An 18,953-nucleotide genomic window follows, 5' to 3' on the forward strand; every position below is an offset into this window, starting at 1 on the left:
ACAGGCACGTACTAAACTTATTAATTGAATTGTTAATTACTTAGTAAAAATCAAAATATATTTAAAAAGAAACATAATGTTTCTATGAGAAAACTGTAATGAGTTTAATATTTTTAAAATAAATAATAAAATATTTACCTGAGTATGGTACCATCTCTTGACTTGTTTGGATAGCTTTTGTGGGTTTAGATAAATTCAGAATTATTTAAATAAATGTACAGAGTGAGCTCATAATGGCGTTCCTGTGCTTTAATGCACTTTTTCATGACTGTCATTTTATTAATTATTAATTTATTATTCAAAAGATGTTCAAAAATATATTTTTAAAAAAAGGAACGAAAAAAAGATCCTTCATTTTGTGTATTACATATTGTATTTTGCTTAAATAAAAACTAGTCAATAAATTATTGTGCCAAAGTACAAATTGAAGAATCTTAAGGTACTTAATGTTTCATTTAACATCTGATTAATTTATTTATCTGCAATTCTATAAAATGTTATAGATGTAATTTTTTTAATAATGCTTAATATTAAATGGAATATTGGAAAAGTTGTAAATAAAAATGTCCTTAACTACTTTTGTATTTTAAAATTTCGATGTTTTATTTCTTTACTAGAAAAATAATTCTTAAATTTACAAAATCTTGCAGATTTAATTCTGTAATTATACAAATAACAAAATATGTGTTGTATAAACCATTACCATTAACGTTTGTAGTCCTTTACTAAATCCTCTCATATGTTTTATTATTCTAGCGATAAACTCAATCGCTTTTATAAAAATAAAATATCAACATTAAAAATTTAATCTAATATACTCGTAGACCTAGTAGGTATCATACGGTGGAAAGCCGAAATTCTTGTACAAGAGTCTCCAAAACTCAATGTTGTAGTAGCTCATATCAGTCGTCACTTTCAAACTCTGTCCAATGTCCAAGTAGGTGATGTTTCTGTGCTTAGCGACTGGCCAAATCACATTTTGGAATAGGTCGTCTTTTTCTGGGGTGGGGTTTCTAAAATATTTCGGTAAATAGCATTAGTCAAAATTTGTACAGATTGGCTCAGTTTGCATAACATAACAGTGTTGTTTGTAGACATAAATTAAAGTAACTTTAGAAAAGTTCATTTTGAAGAAAAAAAGTTGAAATAAATACTTCTCTAATTCTATCCATTTTTCATGTAAGTGTTGGGGAATAAGTAATGTCAAATTTAAGATATTTTATTTTTAATTCTACAATTATTGTTAATGGGCTAATCAGAGATGTATTCTCTATTGTTATTTATGACCTCCCAACGTTCAACAAGTTTCTCGATGCCTCTTCTTTAAAAATCCACTGGTTTGGACTCGCAAAACTCATCAAGCGAAGCTCTTAACTCATTGTCATTGTTAAAAAAAACAGCGCAAGGAGTTTGACAAAGAGCGGAGGAGGTGAAAATCAGAAGGAGCAAGTTCGGAAGAGTAAAGCGTATGAGGCAGAACTTCCCAATTCAACTCCCGAATGACCATTTTGGTCATATTGGCGATATGTGGTCGCGTATGTTCATGTTGCAAAAGACCGTGGAGTCGACCTAGTTGTTGGACAAAGTTCTACGTTGACGGTTTGATTGTTTGGTAAGAGTTCGCAATAAACAATTCCTTTCCAATCACACCAGATGCATAACATTGTCTTTCGAGGATGAAGTTCTGATTTTGTTGGTGGAGTTGCTTGTTTTTTCAGGTTTAAGCATTCTTTCCGCTGTTTCAAGTTCACGCAAATATACCATTTTTCATCACCAGTGACAGTACGATGAACAAAACGTATCTTATGACCACATGTTGATCGACGATGACAGAGCAAACCAGCGGCAATTGAAGGGCGTTGATTCTTATTGTTTTAGTTCAAAACATATGGGACGTGGAACTCAGGTGCCGAGTCTTTGAACTTTTCCCATCGAATGCAAATGGTTTACTAATTACTACTGTTTTGTGATCATATCCCCTTTCCTGAGTTTATTTCCTTGTTGACTGTCATTGACTTTCGTGATTCAATTGCTGTTCATCAAATTCAACAGGGCGTCCCAATTGCAATCACCTTCTTTAAAACGCGAAAACCATCGACGGGCCGTTCGTTCATTCATTGCATCATCACAATATACGGCAGTTTGAGCGGCTTTAGCGTTTTCCCCATCTCGATTAAAAACGAAAAAAAGCAAGTGCCGAAAATAATCAATTTTATCAACTCGACTTTCTAATTAAATAACCAAGCAACCAAAAACACAATCTGATAGAGCAATACGTTTACGTTCAATAAGTCCTCTTTCGAGTGGCATGTGTTAATATAAGGAGGTTTATCGGGTACGGAGGTACATCTAAAGTCTAACAAGAGTTTCTGTAGATTCGCTAGTGACTAAAGTAGTAAGCCTTTAGATTTGTCAACGTTGCACTTGGCTGGCTCGCTCGCCTCGGCGTTCGCTCGCTCGCGTTCGATCATTCTGTTTGCTTGGACACCTGCAAATTTCAAATAATACGCTACGTCGAGACCACGGCGTTGCCGCTATCACGCATATGGAGGTTAAGTTAGTCAACGACAGCAGTTTGAAGGAGAATTATTATAAATTATGTATCTCACAAGTACCTAATCGATTTCTACGAGCTATCATACGGTTCCTTAGATATCAGTTTCCTATTTATACAAGTTGCTGTGGAAACTGTTCGTCAATTGTTGCGCATTCTAAGTGGAAAGACCAAAAAAATCTGCATTCTCATAAGACTTCATTCTAAATCGTGAAAAATTATTTTATTAATAACTCGTCTCTTAGGTATCCAAACTAGTCATAATTTTGTTTGAGGATTTTCTTCATACTAATAAGCTTATATTAATTTTTTTATGAATATTTGTTTGTCAATTCCAAATCAGGTAAACCTCCTTAACAAAGCGTATAATTTTCATGTGAATTTTTAAAATTGAAAAAAGAAACAGATATTATTAAAACTGAGAGTTTCAGGAAACTGATATCCAACTATTAATATTTTGAAAACGGTTAAAAGTAAATATAAAAAAGACGTTACACACGAAAAAGACTTACTAAAAGTTTTCTTTAGCGACATCAAGATATGGATATATTTCGCAGAAAAAGTATCAATGTACCACTAAGCGGTGTAAATATGTAAATGTTTTTATTTTGCAATTGACTGACAGTCAGTAGAAATATAAAACTATTCAGAATTAAGTTATCTCCAATCATTTTCGAGAAGTACTCATTTCACAACATACAGGATGTTAAACTTTTGTCAAATATTTTTGCCACATCTCCGTTATGTCAAAATGAGGTAAATATACGGATTTGTGTTGAGTAACATGTAATTTTAAACACTGACTTACTTCAACATTGCAAGGAACCATCTTTTAAGAACTGCTGATTTTCATAGAAGATGTTCGATGTACCCACCATTTGCTTGCACACAAGCTTCAGCGCAACGTATCCAATTCGCTCGCACGCGTTGTAACATTGCCACGTCCTCTCGAATCGTATTACAAGCTTCTGCAATACGATGTCGCAGTTGGTCCATGTCACAAACTTCCGTGGAATACACAACACTTTTCACATATCGCCACAAAAATAAGTCTAAAGGGGTGAGGTCCGGGGACCGGGGAGGGCATCTAACTAGGCTGCCGCGGCCTATCCAGCGATCGGGAAAAATAATGTTTAGAAACTCGCGCACAAAAAAGTGAGCGGGGGCTCCGTCATGCGGTAACCACATATTTTGCCGAACATTTAATGGCACGTCTTCCATTAATTCTTGCAAACGATTTTGCAGATATGAAGCACCGTCTAAGCGTCTAGGCAATTCAAAAGGTCCTATTAATGTGTCATTATCTATAGCGGCCCACATGTTTACTGAAAACTGTTTCGTGTGGATTTTCGATAGTCCAGTGGTGAGTGTTGTGGACGTTACGTAGGTACAGTGGCGTACGCTGCTTTGACCCTTGGGGGGGATATAATAAAAAATATATTAATGAATAAGGTTATTTTATATTAATTTCAAACATTACAAAATAAAATCTATGCATCTTGGCTATCACCTGCATATAAACCTGAGTTCATGGGGGGGATATATCCCCCTTATCCCCCCCCGACCGTACGCCACTGCGTAGGTACACCATTTCGACTGAAACATGCTTCATCTGTAACAAGTATTTGCGCTGCAAATTGAGGATTTCTTGCATGTTCCTAAAGCAACCATTCGCAAAAACCTCGACGTAGTGGAAAATCCTCAGGAGTAATAGCACGATGGGTACAACTGAGCTTCCCGTAATATCCGCCACACAACAGGATGCGAAATATTTATTTGCTGTGCGACATTTCTGGTGCTACGATGCGGATCTTCTTCGACGAGATATAAAATAATCTCCTCAATATTTAAGATTCTTAGTGGTCGCCCTGGGCCACCGTCGCAACCTCGACGCGGTTGTACTTCACCGGTGTCCAAAACTCTTTGTGCTACAGCAACAAATGTTCGCGGTGCGGGAGCATATCGTTCAGGATATCTTGCACTATATACTTGACAAGCTCTATGGGCATTTTCGTTCGCTTCGCCATAAATTATGAGCATATCATAAAATTCGCGATTGCTAAATAAATGCGCCATTTTCGAAAGAAAACTTGCAAATGCGGCTATTTAATGTACTATTGAAAAACAGAACAGCACTCACTACAACAATGTATTACAAACTGACTTTCGAATATAGTCCGGCTTGATAAGAAACCTACAAACTCGTAGAAAGTGTTACATATTTTTTTGTAACTACTCGCCGCGATAAAATACATGTATTTCAGCAGTTCCAAAACAGTTTTAAACACATTTTAATTAGCTTTTTTCTCTATGACCTTAAATTTCCCATACAAGTTTGCGACATAAGTTAACTCAGTTTTTGCTCCTTTTTCAAAGCTTTAAATTTTTGACATAAGTTCATTAATACCCTGTATATCTTATTTTAGTTCCATTTGTAGAAATAAAACTTATTTAGTCCCTTACAGTTTAACGAAGTATCTGCAAGACACAATCATATCGACTTTAATTAACTCTACGATATTAAAGCTTAAATTGAAAGTTTTAAGCTGGTCACGTTGTACATCCCTTAATGACCTAAACGACTTACGATGTCTGTGCAAAGTTTGTCCAAAGTTTGACGAGTCTCTTTCTAGTTATAATATCGGTTTCTGGCGGGTCAGCAATATTATCCTTTTGCTTCCACATATAAGACAGTTCTTCACTATGTCCAACTCCTGCAACACGTAGGAACTAAACTATTGTAACAATAGTTTTCTAACCCTACCTTTATTTTTACGAGGTTGTCCGTTTATACCTGTTACACCCTCATACGAAAATCTGTAGAAATACACAGGGACGTACTTAGAGATTAGGGAAACATATTCGTATATTGGTCTAACGAACTGATCATCAGTCACAAACTAAAAATTAACAAAAAAAAAACTTATAAACTTCAGTTCTTTACCGAGTTATATATTGTGTAACGAATACAGGATGTTATCAAAATTAGATACGAGAGTTGATAGAAATACAGCTCCCAAAAAAAATAGACAATCATAAAAATTACTAGTAAAAACATTCAATAATTGTCTGTCAGAATCCTTACCAAAAGCGAGGAAATACTTTATTCATGAAAATAGTATCGATTTTTGTTGGCGAATTAAAAGTATTATTTTGCATTGCTAATACGCCATATGTTAAAAAATTATTTACAATTATCTACTAATTATAAATGCTGGTATGTAAATTTTCTTACCTGTACAAGTATTGAATAAGAATGCGAATATGGTAATATTAAAATTATAGTCAATATTCAAAATTTTTCCGGTTGTCCTTAACATGGAATCGTGCTCAGCGTATACAAGATGCACTGTGGATTGATAGTAATGGTAGTTCTAATTGACAAATTACGTAACTCGCGTTGAAAGTGGGGTGGAGCACCGTCATGCAGGAACTACATACCAAATTGAAGTAGTACATCCGTCAAAAAGACAGGTAAATCATTTTATAAAAAAATTCGAATAGAGAGTATCAGTTTATCTATCTAATAGAACAAAAGTTTCCATATCATTAACAATACAAGCTCATAACTGAAAATCTGTGTTAGAAGTTCATACTTCGAGCCTCATAAAGATTTTTCATAGACCATATATGGCTGATATGCAAGTTGCGTACTTCACTCCGTGTAAATGTTGCCAACTTACATTTAGTGAAATTATCATTCCCATTATTGTGCTAATAACTATTTAAAAAACAAACTCTGACTGGAAGGCCTCCTGGTTGCAATAGTAGTACACGACAAATGTGAATTCTGCACAACTTTTTTAACTTTACATGTAACAACCGATTGTTTTGTCAAACACATCCGACATGTCTTTCATGGTCTTCTTATAGCTTTCCTTTATCACGAGCTCGCTGAACAAAGAAAATAAATCAGAAATAAATTCAGAACCTGGGATGTAGGATACTGTTTCGCGTATAGCCGAGATGCTTGTCTAGTATTTTGACGACATTCCCCGTCGATTAAAATCATGTCCACGAACTCGATATTATTGTATCTGAATGACATTTTGGTAAAAATGTTTATAACTATTCACTGTAAAGTCAAAAAGTTGAATGAAACAATAAGAATAATGTCCCCGACTGATCGATTATTAATATTAAGAAACGTTGACTGTTAGAGCACAATATCAGCAATTTGACAGTGATTTTACTACGTTCACTTTACACATTCCAATGAAGTAAACAATGATCCGTGAAAGGCATGTTGCTGCAGAACCATTGGTCAAAACATATCGGGAATCTGTTCGATTCATTTCGACCAATTGCTTATTAGGCGCGAATCATCATAATTGTTTACTTTGTTGGAATATATAAAATGGAGTTGGTATAGCTATTTCCGCGCGGTAGTAGGAAGCGCTTTGTATAATTAACTACAAAACTGGCCATAAGATTTTCGTTAATAATCTGCATTTTTTGACTTAAGTTTGACAACATCCTGATTCTGTATTTCTGTAGTATACCTTTGCTACATCTTCGTCTGATAGACTGATAGGTACAACTCCAAAATATCTCTGCCTTATTGAGAGGGCAACAAAGGTTTTTCGAAATATAGACTGTATATTCATGTCGATTGGTACTAGTTTTGAGGAAAATAAATCGTACATGAAGACGTATGGCCTCACGTAGTCGATTACTAAAACAAAAGAAAGGTCAAATTATCCATCGATCCTTAGTAGGTATTTTATTCAAACGTCCATCCATTACTACCCATATTCCATGTACCCGTTACTGCATTCGAGAGAAAAGTTTGTAAATAAGTAAAAACACTAGCACCACAAAAAAAAAGAAAAGTGGGTTGGGCCGTTGGGTCCATAGTATTTTGAACTGCTGAATCCGAATCTAAAGTCAGAATTTCCAGATCCTATCATCAAGAAATTCCTATAAAAAGTAGTTTTCGGGACTTGAACAGTCAGTGATAGGAAGAATAGTGGCATTAACGTTATGTTTTTTTCAGTGCAGATACTATGAGAAAAAACCCGGGTGACTTTATAACACACATCTGTTTGTACAGTCTTTCCGATTTCAGTTGAAGAACCAAAAACTTGACAGTATGTACCAGGCTCGGTCGCTACGCAGCAACTCGGCATTGAAATATTTGAAAAACTTGTTCCCATATTTATTTAGTCATACCCATATACAGGTCTGGTCGAACTAACGTGCAGATGGTAGAAATGTATAGGCCCAGTTGAAGAATGCGCGTGCGGGCAAACGGCGTTAGTTGTCGACAAGTCGCCTGGCAGTGCAGTGCAGCAATGCGGAATTTGGTGTGATTCCGATAATTTTAATTTATCATAGGCACCACTCTATTAATCATTCATATTACAATTGCGAAAGGGAGAAATAAGAGGGATATTTTGTTTATTATTACAACATGGCATTTTGAAACGGAACAAAACGAAATTTACCATCAATATAATAAAATTGATTGAGGACATAAATAATCAAAATACGTTGTTGGCCAAATGAACATATAATACAAATTATCTACACATTATATACAAATTATTATAATTTTTTACCTTTAGCAGAAAACTTTTTTAGGGACGCCTATAAAACTCATAAAATCAAATTTTATTGCCAGGCGTTTTTTACATGTTCAACTAACTTCGGAAAGACTATACCAGATCATGGATCTAAAGGAACTTGATGCCCCGGCCCCGGATCAAGGTATTATGGAGTTACAACAGAACTACGGACCCAAATTCTCCGAGTTTTGTGGTTGTACACCCCTGCATACCTGGAGTTACGGGGTTATGGAAGTAATGCATGTATCCTCAGATTATATGATTATACATCCATGAAGCTACGAGCTTATCGTGCAATGAAATTAAGAAATCGAATTTTTTTTATTGTCTACTCAAGTCAGTGTGAAATCTCGAAAATCGCTTTCGAGAAGAATGTTTTGATAGGATCACAACACGAACTGATCTGGGATTTCTGACTTCATATTTAGATTCAGCGGTCAAAGTATCATGGATATAGCGATCTGGACCACGGTCCAGGCTACTTTTTTTTGTGGCGCTTTGTAATATTTTAAAATTTTGATTAAAATTTAAACCGGAAATATTTGAAGAAAAAATTCTTTGAAGTATGTAACTTTTGAAGGTAACAAAACTATACTAACTTGGTCTGAATCAGATTATCAAAACTTTTACAGTGATCGTATTTTTTGAAAACGGGCAGCAACATTGAAACATTATTTAAAAATATATCGTCTCTTGAGAAAATCGCCTACAGAAAGCCATTCTTGAGAAAAATGGCATTTGCAAGTCTGAGTTTCGATTTGCGTAGCAGTGTCACGGATTTAAAACTTTGAGTTCGGTAGGCGATGCACGTTTACAATTTTGCCGCAGAAGATAATAATTTGCTTCAAAAATTGTTTTATACCGACAAATCTTGTTTTACAAGTTGAGTTGCAAATTTTCATAATTTGCATGTGTGGAGTAATGAGAATCCTAAAGAAACACGACAATAATGACATAACCTGATAGCCACAGCAATCAACATCTTGTTTTCATCGCCTACTGAACTCAAAGTTTTAAATCCGTGACACTGCTACGCAAACCGAAACGTACAGACCTGCAAATAATGTAATTTTTCTCAAGAATGGCTTTCAGTGGGCGATTTTCTCAAAAGACCATATTTTTTTTAAACAAAACGCCTTTTTCAATGTTGCGCCCGTTTTAAAAAAATACGACCACTGTAAAAGTTTTAATAGCTAAAAGGGAGAGGTAACCGGAGAAAACTATCACGCAGTATGTCGATTTGACTAAAGCCTTTAGAAATAATACGCCATACTAGTCCAAATAAATGTGCCAAAAACGCGATCGGTAAAAGGGTTATGAAATTATTAATTAAATTAGTTTTATTTTTGACAACTTGAAGGCTTGTTACACAAAAACAAAAATTTTATTTATTTAACTTTTTTTTCGTAGATCGAATTTAGTTATCGTCGTGAATATGCAGTCAAACGTTGTCGGTGAAATTTACGGACACCCTGTATAAGTATCAGTCAATATCTAATTCTTGATTGTAAATGATCACCAACTTTGGATGCTTCTCATTAATGTCGATTTATTTTAACATAAATTTAAAGAGCTGAAAGAATAGAAAATATTTTTTAAGTATAAATGTATCTTGTTTAGGAAGAACGTCAACTGAAATTTTTTCTATGTTAATATTATTGAAATTTTTCTACATACTAGAAGCAGCTTCTGTTCCTTCCGCCGAATTAAAACCGACCATGCAAGGTATTCTGTTAAAATCTCCATAATTTAACATCTCATGGCTCTTTTTTATAACCACAGCACCGGGTAGGTTTGGTTCTGTCGAAGGACCGAATACTAAGCCATTCCTAGGATTAGATACTATAGTTTCCTAAAATGAATAAATACACTAAAACTGGTACTAATAACGCTGGTACTAATTTCAAATTTATTTGTTTTTAATCTGTCAGATTTCATGTCTCGTAAGACATACAAATATGCTTTCAAGTTCTAAGAATCTTTACAGTATCAATATTGTTCATTCATAAAACAATGGGATTACCTATATACAGGGATGGCCAAAAGTACGGAATAAAATTCATATCTTTTGAATGAGTTAATTTTTTTTAAAACGACGGAACACGTTAACTGATTTTGATTTTTTCCCATCTTTCGGTTATATAATAATTAATTTTTTTTCAACCCCCTAATCCCCAGCTACCCCTACTTTTTTTTTCAAATGGAAACATAAGACATGAGGGGGCTCGTTGAAAAGCTTATAGAAAACCGAATCCAGCCATACCAAATAAACAAGTTTTATTTTTTCAATAGCAAGGTTTTTAGGGTTGTATAAAACACCTACTTAACAAGTGAAATAAAATTTAATTATCTTCAGTGTTATCCTCCATGAATTTGCACAGAATAAAATAAAGAATTTGAAACTGTACCTATCACTGCTAACGCAAAAAANGAACGTGAACAATATGTTTGTCTCGCTTACTCGGGTAACAGCGTTTTGTCGCAGGTTAGTTCTGAGCGGGTAGATATTAATATGGGGGTTCCTCAGGGGTCTATATTGGGCCCTGTCCTTTTCTTACTATATACAAATGAGTTTGACAAAGTTGTTTCTGATGCCTCGTCCGTCATGTATGCAGATGATGCATCATTATTGGTTTCTGGTAACTCAGACGAGGCCTTGCGGCTCAAAACCAATGCTTTACTGAAAGATGTGGGTGCGTGGTACGCTTCTAATGATCTTTTTCTGAACACAAATAAGACTCAAGTAATTAGGTTTCATAACCGACAAAAAAATTGCTGCAATATTAATGTAACTTTTAATGGCTCAGATTTATTGAAATGGGAGATGGATATAAAATTTTTGGGAATAACGATCGATGAATGCTTGACATGGAGGTCTCATTGCACTCAGCTGATATCAAAACTAAATTCCGTCAGCTATCTGATAAGAAGTTTAAAACCTGTGTTAACCTTGTCACAGTTAATAACAGTATACAACGCCCAAGTCAGTTCAAGATTGCGGTACGGAGTTGTCCTCTGGGGAAATTCCACCTTATCACCGGATGTATTTGTTGTCCAGAAACGAATTTTAAGGAATATGGCGGGAATTCCCAGTCATATGTCATGCAGAAATGTTTTTAGAAAGTTTAATATTTTAACTGTTGTGTCGTTGTTTATTTTTGAACTTGCTGTATATGTTTTCAAAAATGTTTCTAACTTTATACTGAACGAAAATATACATAACAGAGACACTCGACAAAATAAAAATTTCCACCTTCCTTTTTTTAAATATAATGTGTCTTTAAATTCACCTTTTTATCTGGGCCTAAAAGTTTATAATAAATTGTGTTTGGATATAAAAAGAGCACAAAGTCTCACAATCTTTAAAAATAGGCTGTACCGATATCTGGTAAACAGTACATTTTATACATTGAATGAATTTTTTTTTTCTAATTAATGTATGTTGAAATTGCAACTATTGTTTAGTATGTAGTAAGTAGGTTAAGGTATCTTGCTGTATGACTATTCCTATACAATGTCTTTTGTCTTTGAGGAAAATAAAGCTTATTATTATTATTATAGAATGCTGTGGACAGCTTTTACAGCATTTGCGACATTGAGTTTATTTTTGTAAATTATCTAGTTGTTTCAATTTCTAAAAGAAAAAAAACTTGTTATTGAAAAAATAAAACTTGTTCATTTGGTATGGCTGGATTCAGTTTTCTATAAGCTTTTCAATTAGCCCCCTCATGCCTTATGTTTCCATTTGAAAAAAAAGTAGAGGTAGCTGGGGGTTAGGGGGTTGAAGAAAAATTAATTATTATATAACCGTAAGATGGGAAAAAATCAAAATCAGTTAACGTGTTTCGGCGTTTTAAAAAAAATTAACTCATTCAAAAGATATGAATTTTATTCCGTACTTTTGGCCATCCCTGTATGTATTTTAAACCTGCATATTTTAGAGAATCGATTTGTGTTTTTCATCACCTTTTCAAAAATATAGAGGTAATACAGTAGTTTATTTAGAACATTGATTTTAAGTAAAATTGGGTAATTTTAAAGAGCAAAGCGAGAGACGTTTTTTGTATATAGAAGCATATATTAAATTTTAAGTTGGTGGGCGTCCCAACTTTACCCTTTTCTGAATTGCTTGTTCGTAGTAATCACTTTGTCTTTTACCTAAAGGATGAAGAGTGAAATACCTGTACATTTAAAGTACATTTATGAATATAAAAAAGTAATCACGATTAAAAGGTGTAATAAATAAAAATGTGTACTAATTTTTTCAGTTCCACTATCAGTTTCATAACTTATGTTAATAATAGATCTCCCTAAAATATTCACAATGTGAATGTGTGAATGTTCAGCAGTTTTAACATGTGAAACATAAATTTTTTCATTACTCACATTTAATTCTTATTGATTCCATCTATTACTAATAATATTACTACTAATATTTCCTCGTTTTATTCGAATTGTTATTAATTCGGATGTTTTACTGAACTTTTGACGCTCAGTAAGAGTTGTATTTTATAGTCTCTGTAGCCTCTAAAGATAAGTGTCATCTTCGATTTTCATTTCCGTACTGTAGTAGCACTCCCCCCGTCTGTTCTTCGCTTGATTCACTACTATATGGACACCATACATTTGAATAATCAGAACTGCATTCTTAGTTCATAGGAAAAACTATTGAATTAACTGATATCATCTATTTATTATTAGATACATTTTACTTATAAATTTGTTCGCAGAGTGAGGTTATTCCAAGGAAGATCCTCGTCTTATGATTAAATTTATTTATTCTATAATACTTTAACTATTGGATTTTATGATGGGTCTTACTAAAATGCCAGATATCGTGCCACATTATAGTTTTAGGTTTTGTATTTTTAAATGAGAACAAAAATATTTACAATTTTTCAACAAAGAAATGTGTTTTTCGGTAAATTAAAAGATATCTCTTAAAAGAGACTCACCAAAAGTAGATTGGATACAGCTGTGGCTTGCAGGGTGCTAGTTTCTATTTTTCTCAAGGCGTTTACTAGAATCGTAGAATTCTTCGTTTCAATGCCAAGGGATTTACCTATGGCGAAAGCGGTAGTTTTTGGATTTCTAGTGAGTGCCCACAAGTTGAGTGATGTGCCGCTTTGCATGATGGCTCTGTGAAAAAGATCTGAACAAAATAGGAAAATATAAAACTTTACGAAATCTTTAATGATTTTCTTATTGTAGGTAACTAAATAAGTACTACTCTGTCTATTTTTGATTGCTGTTTTGTTTAATATTTTTAAATTTTTTCTCTATGTATTTATATATATACTATATAGTGTACTTCATATTTCAAAAATTTACTATGAAAATTTTTTATTTTAGAAAAATAGAAAAAATGTAAGTATTAGGTTTGAATTTATTTCGAATTCCATTTAAATAAAATTAAACATGTCACATTGACAATGGAAAATGTAGATAATAATTCAATTTTTACTAATTTACTTTTGTACTTTGTTAGAATATGTAAAGAAAACTGAGGTTTTTTCCAAAAAATTGCATTTTAAGGGCCCCATATTCTTTAAATAGTGTTTTCCGCAAAGACAAATAATTTCAAACATTTAATAACTGAATAATATAAAGCTTATCAAATAATAGGAATGTTATGTCATGCCATCTGGGTATTTTCAAAGACGCCGCAGTAAAACCAATAAACAGGTGCAAAAAACGATCAAACCATCAAGGTTTTAGGTACTGAAATCTACGAAAATACTAACTTTTTTATATATAATTCTACATATAAATATTCTTATAACATTTACTTGCTTAGTCCTACATATAAAATTGTTTACTTTTATTTATAAGTACGTGAAAATAATTCCTAAAATGTGGGGTTAGAATAACAGCAAACGCATGTTTTACAAACGCTTTTTTTTAGTTATTATTTTATTTGAGTAAATTTAAATGGTAACAATGAATAAACAAAACGTCAAGGATTTGATTTTTGAGCTTACTTTTGTTCTACACGTTTTACTTTTAAATATTTCAGTACCTAAAAACGCCAGAAATTTCACCATTTCTCGGCCGGGAATATGGCCACCTTAAGTACGATCAGGTTAAACAAATTTTTATTTACCTTAAAACCAATAAAAATTGTCATTTATTCCTATTATAGAAGGCGATATTTCTAGTAGATAATTTTTGAGCGTGGGATCATGGCTTTTTTAAGGATTATATCTTGTGAAAAAAATTTGCAAATTTAGAAATGTTGACGTAAGTATTAGTCTAGGCGGTATCTGTTTCGGGTTGGGTAAAACGCATATGATCGGAGATTTTTGCTTTAACGGCTTCTAAATAACATCAGAAATGATAATTTTTCTATGCTAATAAAAAAAACGTGGGCTTTTACATAATAATTGTATAATTTTTTTTTTAAATTAAAAAATTTTCAAAATCAAATTTCTAAAAAAAAGCCTTTGGATACTTGAAAATTTCACCATAAAAAGAAGAGCTCTCAAGCTTTAAAATGGTTTTTGAAAAATTCAAATCGGACGATTAGGTGAGTCGTGGTGAATGTTTAAACATTTTCGCAATTTTCACGCTTATAAGCAATTGCAATAATTTAATGTTTTTTCAAATTATTTTTATTTTAAAATATGGTTTGAAAATACTCGGAAAGACGAGTATTTTAAAAAGAAACCTGATGATCCGCCCATTATTTTCGGAGTACATAATAAACTATAAGAGTATAAGGGCTGTTTTTTGAACTAATAGGTTTGTCATTCCGAGTATTTTCCAGATATAAATTTTCAAAATTTGCAATAACGGGCGTCCCATTTAAAATGTCACTCAAAGATATTCAAGACCGCCTGAAATCAATGAGGTATCAGTGGCGCGGGGAGCAAACACACAATCATCTACTCCGATCTGAATTCTCGAGTTCAAATCAGCTTCTAATGGACCAATTTTGATGATTTTTTTTTAAATCGATGACTCGCAACTTAAAAAATTCAATTATCATATTTTCAACTACCTTTTATTATTAATTATTATTGGACTTTTGACATGCCGATAAACAGTTACTTTAAAATGATTAATTTATTATGTTTATTTATTTACTGTTAATATTCACGACCAAAATTTTTTTGTATGTTGCACCAGGTAATACTAGTAAGTTTGTTTAAATATTATAAAATAATAATAATTAAAATAAATAGTTGTACGATAAATTTCTAAAAATCTTTCAAAAAAATAAATTGTAAATAATTATAATTTTAATTTGTTCGTTTACTTTTAAAATATTTATCTAAAATTTATTTTTTATTTATATAAAAAATTATAAGAATCTTTTGGATACTTAAATAAACAGTACCACACTTTTCATAATTTTTCAAATTTTAAACTATTTATTTCAGATTTTATTTACATTTAATCTAATCTAATTCTTTTACTAGTTGGTGATTTTTCACATGCCATCAGTATTATCACAATCTATTTCGTCGTCGATTTCCTCGTCCTGCAACTGCAAAATATCATTTTCTAACGACTCTGAAATCTGATTGTCGAGTTTACTTGCATTTTCTTCTGACATGTCTTCTTCAAAATCGATTTCGAACTCGTCTACTTCCACTGTTTTGTAAGCATTTTTGCAAGCAAGGGCATTTGCCATTGGCAATGGGTGAAATACTCAGAGCATTTTTGAACTCGAGAATTCAGATCGAAGTAGCTGTGTGTTTGCTTCCCCCATCACTGATACCTCATTGATTTCACGCGGTCTTGAATATATTTGAGTGACATTTTAAATGGGACGCCCGTGATTGCAAATTTTGAAAATTTATATCTGGAAAGTACTCGGAATGACAAACGTATTAGTTCAAAAAACAGCCCTTATACTCTTATAGTTTTGCTGTAAATAAGGGTTAACTTTAACGGGGTTATTGCGAAAATAATGGGCGGATCATCAAGTTTTTTTTTTAAATACTCGTCTTTCCGAGTATTCTCGAACCATATTTTAAAATAAAATAAAATTTGAAAAAAAATAATAAATTATTGCAATTAATTGTTTATAAGCGTGAAAATTGCAAAAATTTTTAAACAATCACCACGGATCACCTAATCGTCCGATTTGAATTTTTCAAAATTCATTTTAAAGCTTGAGAGCTCTTCTTTTTGTGGTGAAATTTTCAAGTATTCAACTGCTTTAGATTTTTAGAAATTTAATTTTTAAATTTTTTCAATTTAAAAAAAAGAAAATTAAACAATTATTATGTAAAAACTATCGAACCGAATTGGATGAAATTTGGTGTGATGATTCTATGCACTAAGTAGTTCAATTGGGAAAAGTATAAAGATCCTAGGTATTAATCAAGTGTCTGAAAAAAATTGACAAATAAACTAGCATTTTTTGCAATTTTTTAAATGATTTTTCCGATTTTTGCTATAACAAAAATGATTATTTTTTCGAATTGCAACTGACTATCTTGTTAAAAATTTAATTATAAAACTTTTTTCCTCTTCCATTTTTGTCTAAAATGAATAGTTGCTAAGTTGTCGACGAGAAATCCAAGAAAAAAATTATTTTTTTTGCTATTTTTTTATACTTTTTTGCAATAACAATTAAACCCACGTTTTTTTTTATTTGCATAGAAAAATTATTATTTCTGATGTTATTTAGAAGCCGTTAAAGCAAAAATCTCCGACCATATGCGTTTTACCCAAGTATACCCTTTTTAAAACAGATACCGCCTGGACTATATGTAGGTATATGAAATGTGAAATACGTAGTTGTTTTACTTTTAAAATGTACAAATTGGCTTTGGTTATCATTATTAAAATAATAAGAAATAAGAATTAATTAAAAAACACAGTTTTTATCACTTCTTCAACGTCCCAGTGTTACTTCAAACCATCTTCAGTTTTTTTTAAAACTATACCAAACCGTTAAATAATTAAAATATAATACATAAAAACAAATTTGGAAATCTATTTCTATATTTTTATTGAGCTGCTAATATCGAAACATTTTCCAATAATAATATTTGCGTTTATTTAAATTAATTCTTATACTCAACATATAGTCTTCTACTAAACTTTTTGACATTCGGCATCACTAGTCTGAAGCAAATTAAATAACATTCTTTTAGAAAATGTGTTTCATCTGTTATTTTTTGAGAAATATTATCAAATGTATTAAAAGTACTGATCTATATTTGATTTGGCTACAAAAAAACTACATATCCAATTGCATTGAAGTACACAATTGCGATAATAATCGTATTATATGTATATGCATTTAAAAAATAATGAACTTTAATCCGGAATCAACTCTGGACCAGTGAATAAAAATAATAAAAAGGCTACCATGAATAATATGAATCAGAAATTACACATAAGGGCTCTCCAGTTCTTTATATTGCTTTCAGTGATGTTGAAGTATCAATATCCACTCAAGGGTTTAGGGGTGCTACAAATTATAAGTACGTATTCTTTGAAGTTTAAATATCTACAGGAATACACCTCACCAATTGCTGTAGAGTAGTGTAATTGTTATATAATATATAAAATAGTTAAGTTACGAAAATTATGGTATTCAAAAGTTATCTTTTTTTAAAAAACTACATATTCCTAAATTTGTGTTATTTTCAGTCCATTGCTGATACATGTTGGGTTGAATAAATCAATAGAATTTCTGAAACGACTCATTTCCCAAAAAAAAAATATTTACGGCTTCATAAAAGTTAAAAAAATAATTAAAATTAAGAACTTATTTTAGTATATATCTTTTATAACTGTGAAATTGATTATGACAGGGCAGGATTAACCTATGGTGAAGCCCGGAACTACAAGCTCTACGCAGGTCCTCTTTGTTAAAAAAAAACGATATTAAAAGGTTTTTGCTTCATTCTAAAAAAGTCACGCAATCAACAAATTGTCGATATAAAATTTCAAAACACTTTTTGATTTGATCTTGCCGAGGCCCCCACATCTCTTGAGGCCCGAGGCTACAGCCCCCGGATCTCCCCTTAAGCCGGCCCTGATTATGATTATTCATGGAATCTTTCCCTTAAAAGCAAGAAATTTCAAAAACTTTCTTTGTGGTCATATGACATTGATAAATGTGAATCAATCAGGTTTTTTAAATTTTTCAGTTACCCATAATAAAACTTGCGATACTGTGAATTCCCAAATCTATAGCGCAAGCGTAATAAAATTAATTTTGTAATCATAATTTAGTATTCGCGAATGCAGCTAAGAGCTCGCCCTCTGGCGGTGACAAGTGATACTAGCGAAACAAGGTAAATATTTATTCTGTGTGTGACATTTCGTTTTGTATTTTATTAAAAACTGAAATTAGTGTTCGTTTTTTGAACACTGTTATTTTAAGAAAATAGTGTGTGGAAAATTTCAGCAATTATGGATAGAAAGAAGAAACTGTCAAACTATTATTGTTCAGTTCAAGGTTGCTCTTCATGGTCCAAGAAAAATCCAGAATTAAGATTTCATCAAACCATTGAAGAAATTTTCAAAATATTATTGCCGATAGATAATACTCCCTGAATTTCATGAGGGTTGTTAGTAAGTAAGGGCACTAGTCTGCAAACAAAATATAAATTTCTAAATTTAAATTAACTTTGCTCAATTTTCCCATATAGTACCACATGATCAGCCTTAAAAACTGCCTCTCCTTCTAATATACAACGAGAGTTTTCGTTAGCATATATGTAAATAGGAAATGTATTCCACAACGGATAAGTTCATAGTTATAACTTAATAAAATGTACATTACATTGTAATGCTAGAGACAAATAAAGTAGACATAAATACTTGCCTTAAAATTTATTTATGAAATATTTGAAACCTATAAA

The 18,953-nt window shown here is 32.1% G+C and overlaps 1 protein-coding gene across 1 annotated transcript in view; it reads right to left on the bottom strand.

Moving 5' to 3' along the window:
* Positions 1 to 736: 736 nt before the first annotated feature.
* Positions 737 to 18,953, bottom strand: part of LOC108903278 (carboxylesterase 1D-like) — a 25,339-nt gene continuing 7,122 nt past the window's right edge. Inside the window, exons 6-12 of the mRNA XM_023457339.1 lie at positions 15,562 to 15,717; positions 13,077 to 13,273; positions 9,799 to 9,973; positions 7,057 to 7,229; positions 5,319 to 5,454; positions 5,142 to 5,268; positions 737 to 1,013 (exon numbers count right to left, since the gene is read on the bottom strand). Of these exons, the coding sequence (XP_023313107.1) occupies positions 827 to 1,013; positions 5,142 to 5,268; positions 5,319 to 5,454; positions 7,057 to 7,229; positions 9,799 to 9,973; positions 13,077 to 13,273; positions 15,562 to 15,717 (1,151 nt within the window). The 3' untranslated portion in view covers positions 737 to 826. The remainder of the gene's footprint in view (positions 1,014 to 5,141; positions 5,269 to 5,318; positions 5,455 to 7,056; positions 7,230 to 9,798; positions 9,974 to 13,076; positions 13,274 to 15,561; positions 15,718 to 18,953) is intronic.

Source organism: Anoplophora glabripennis, unplaced genomic scaffold (assembly GCF_000390285.2).
Source record: "Anoplophora glabripennis isolate ALB-LARVAE unplaced genomic scaffold, Agla_2.0 scaffold92, whole genome shotgun sequence".
Lineage (NCBI taxonomy): Eukaryota > Metazoa > Arthropoda > Insecta > Coleoptera > Cerambycidae > Anoplophora > Anoplophora glabripennis.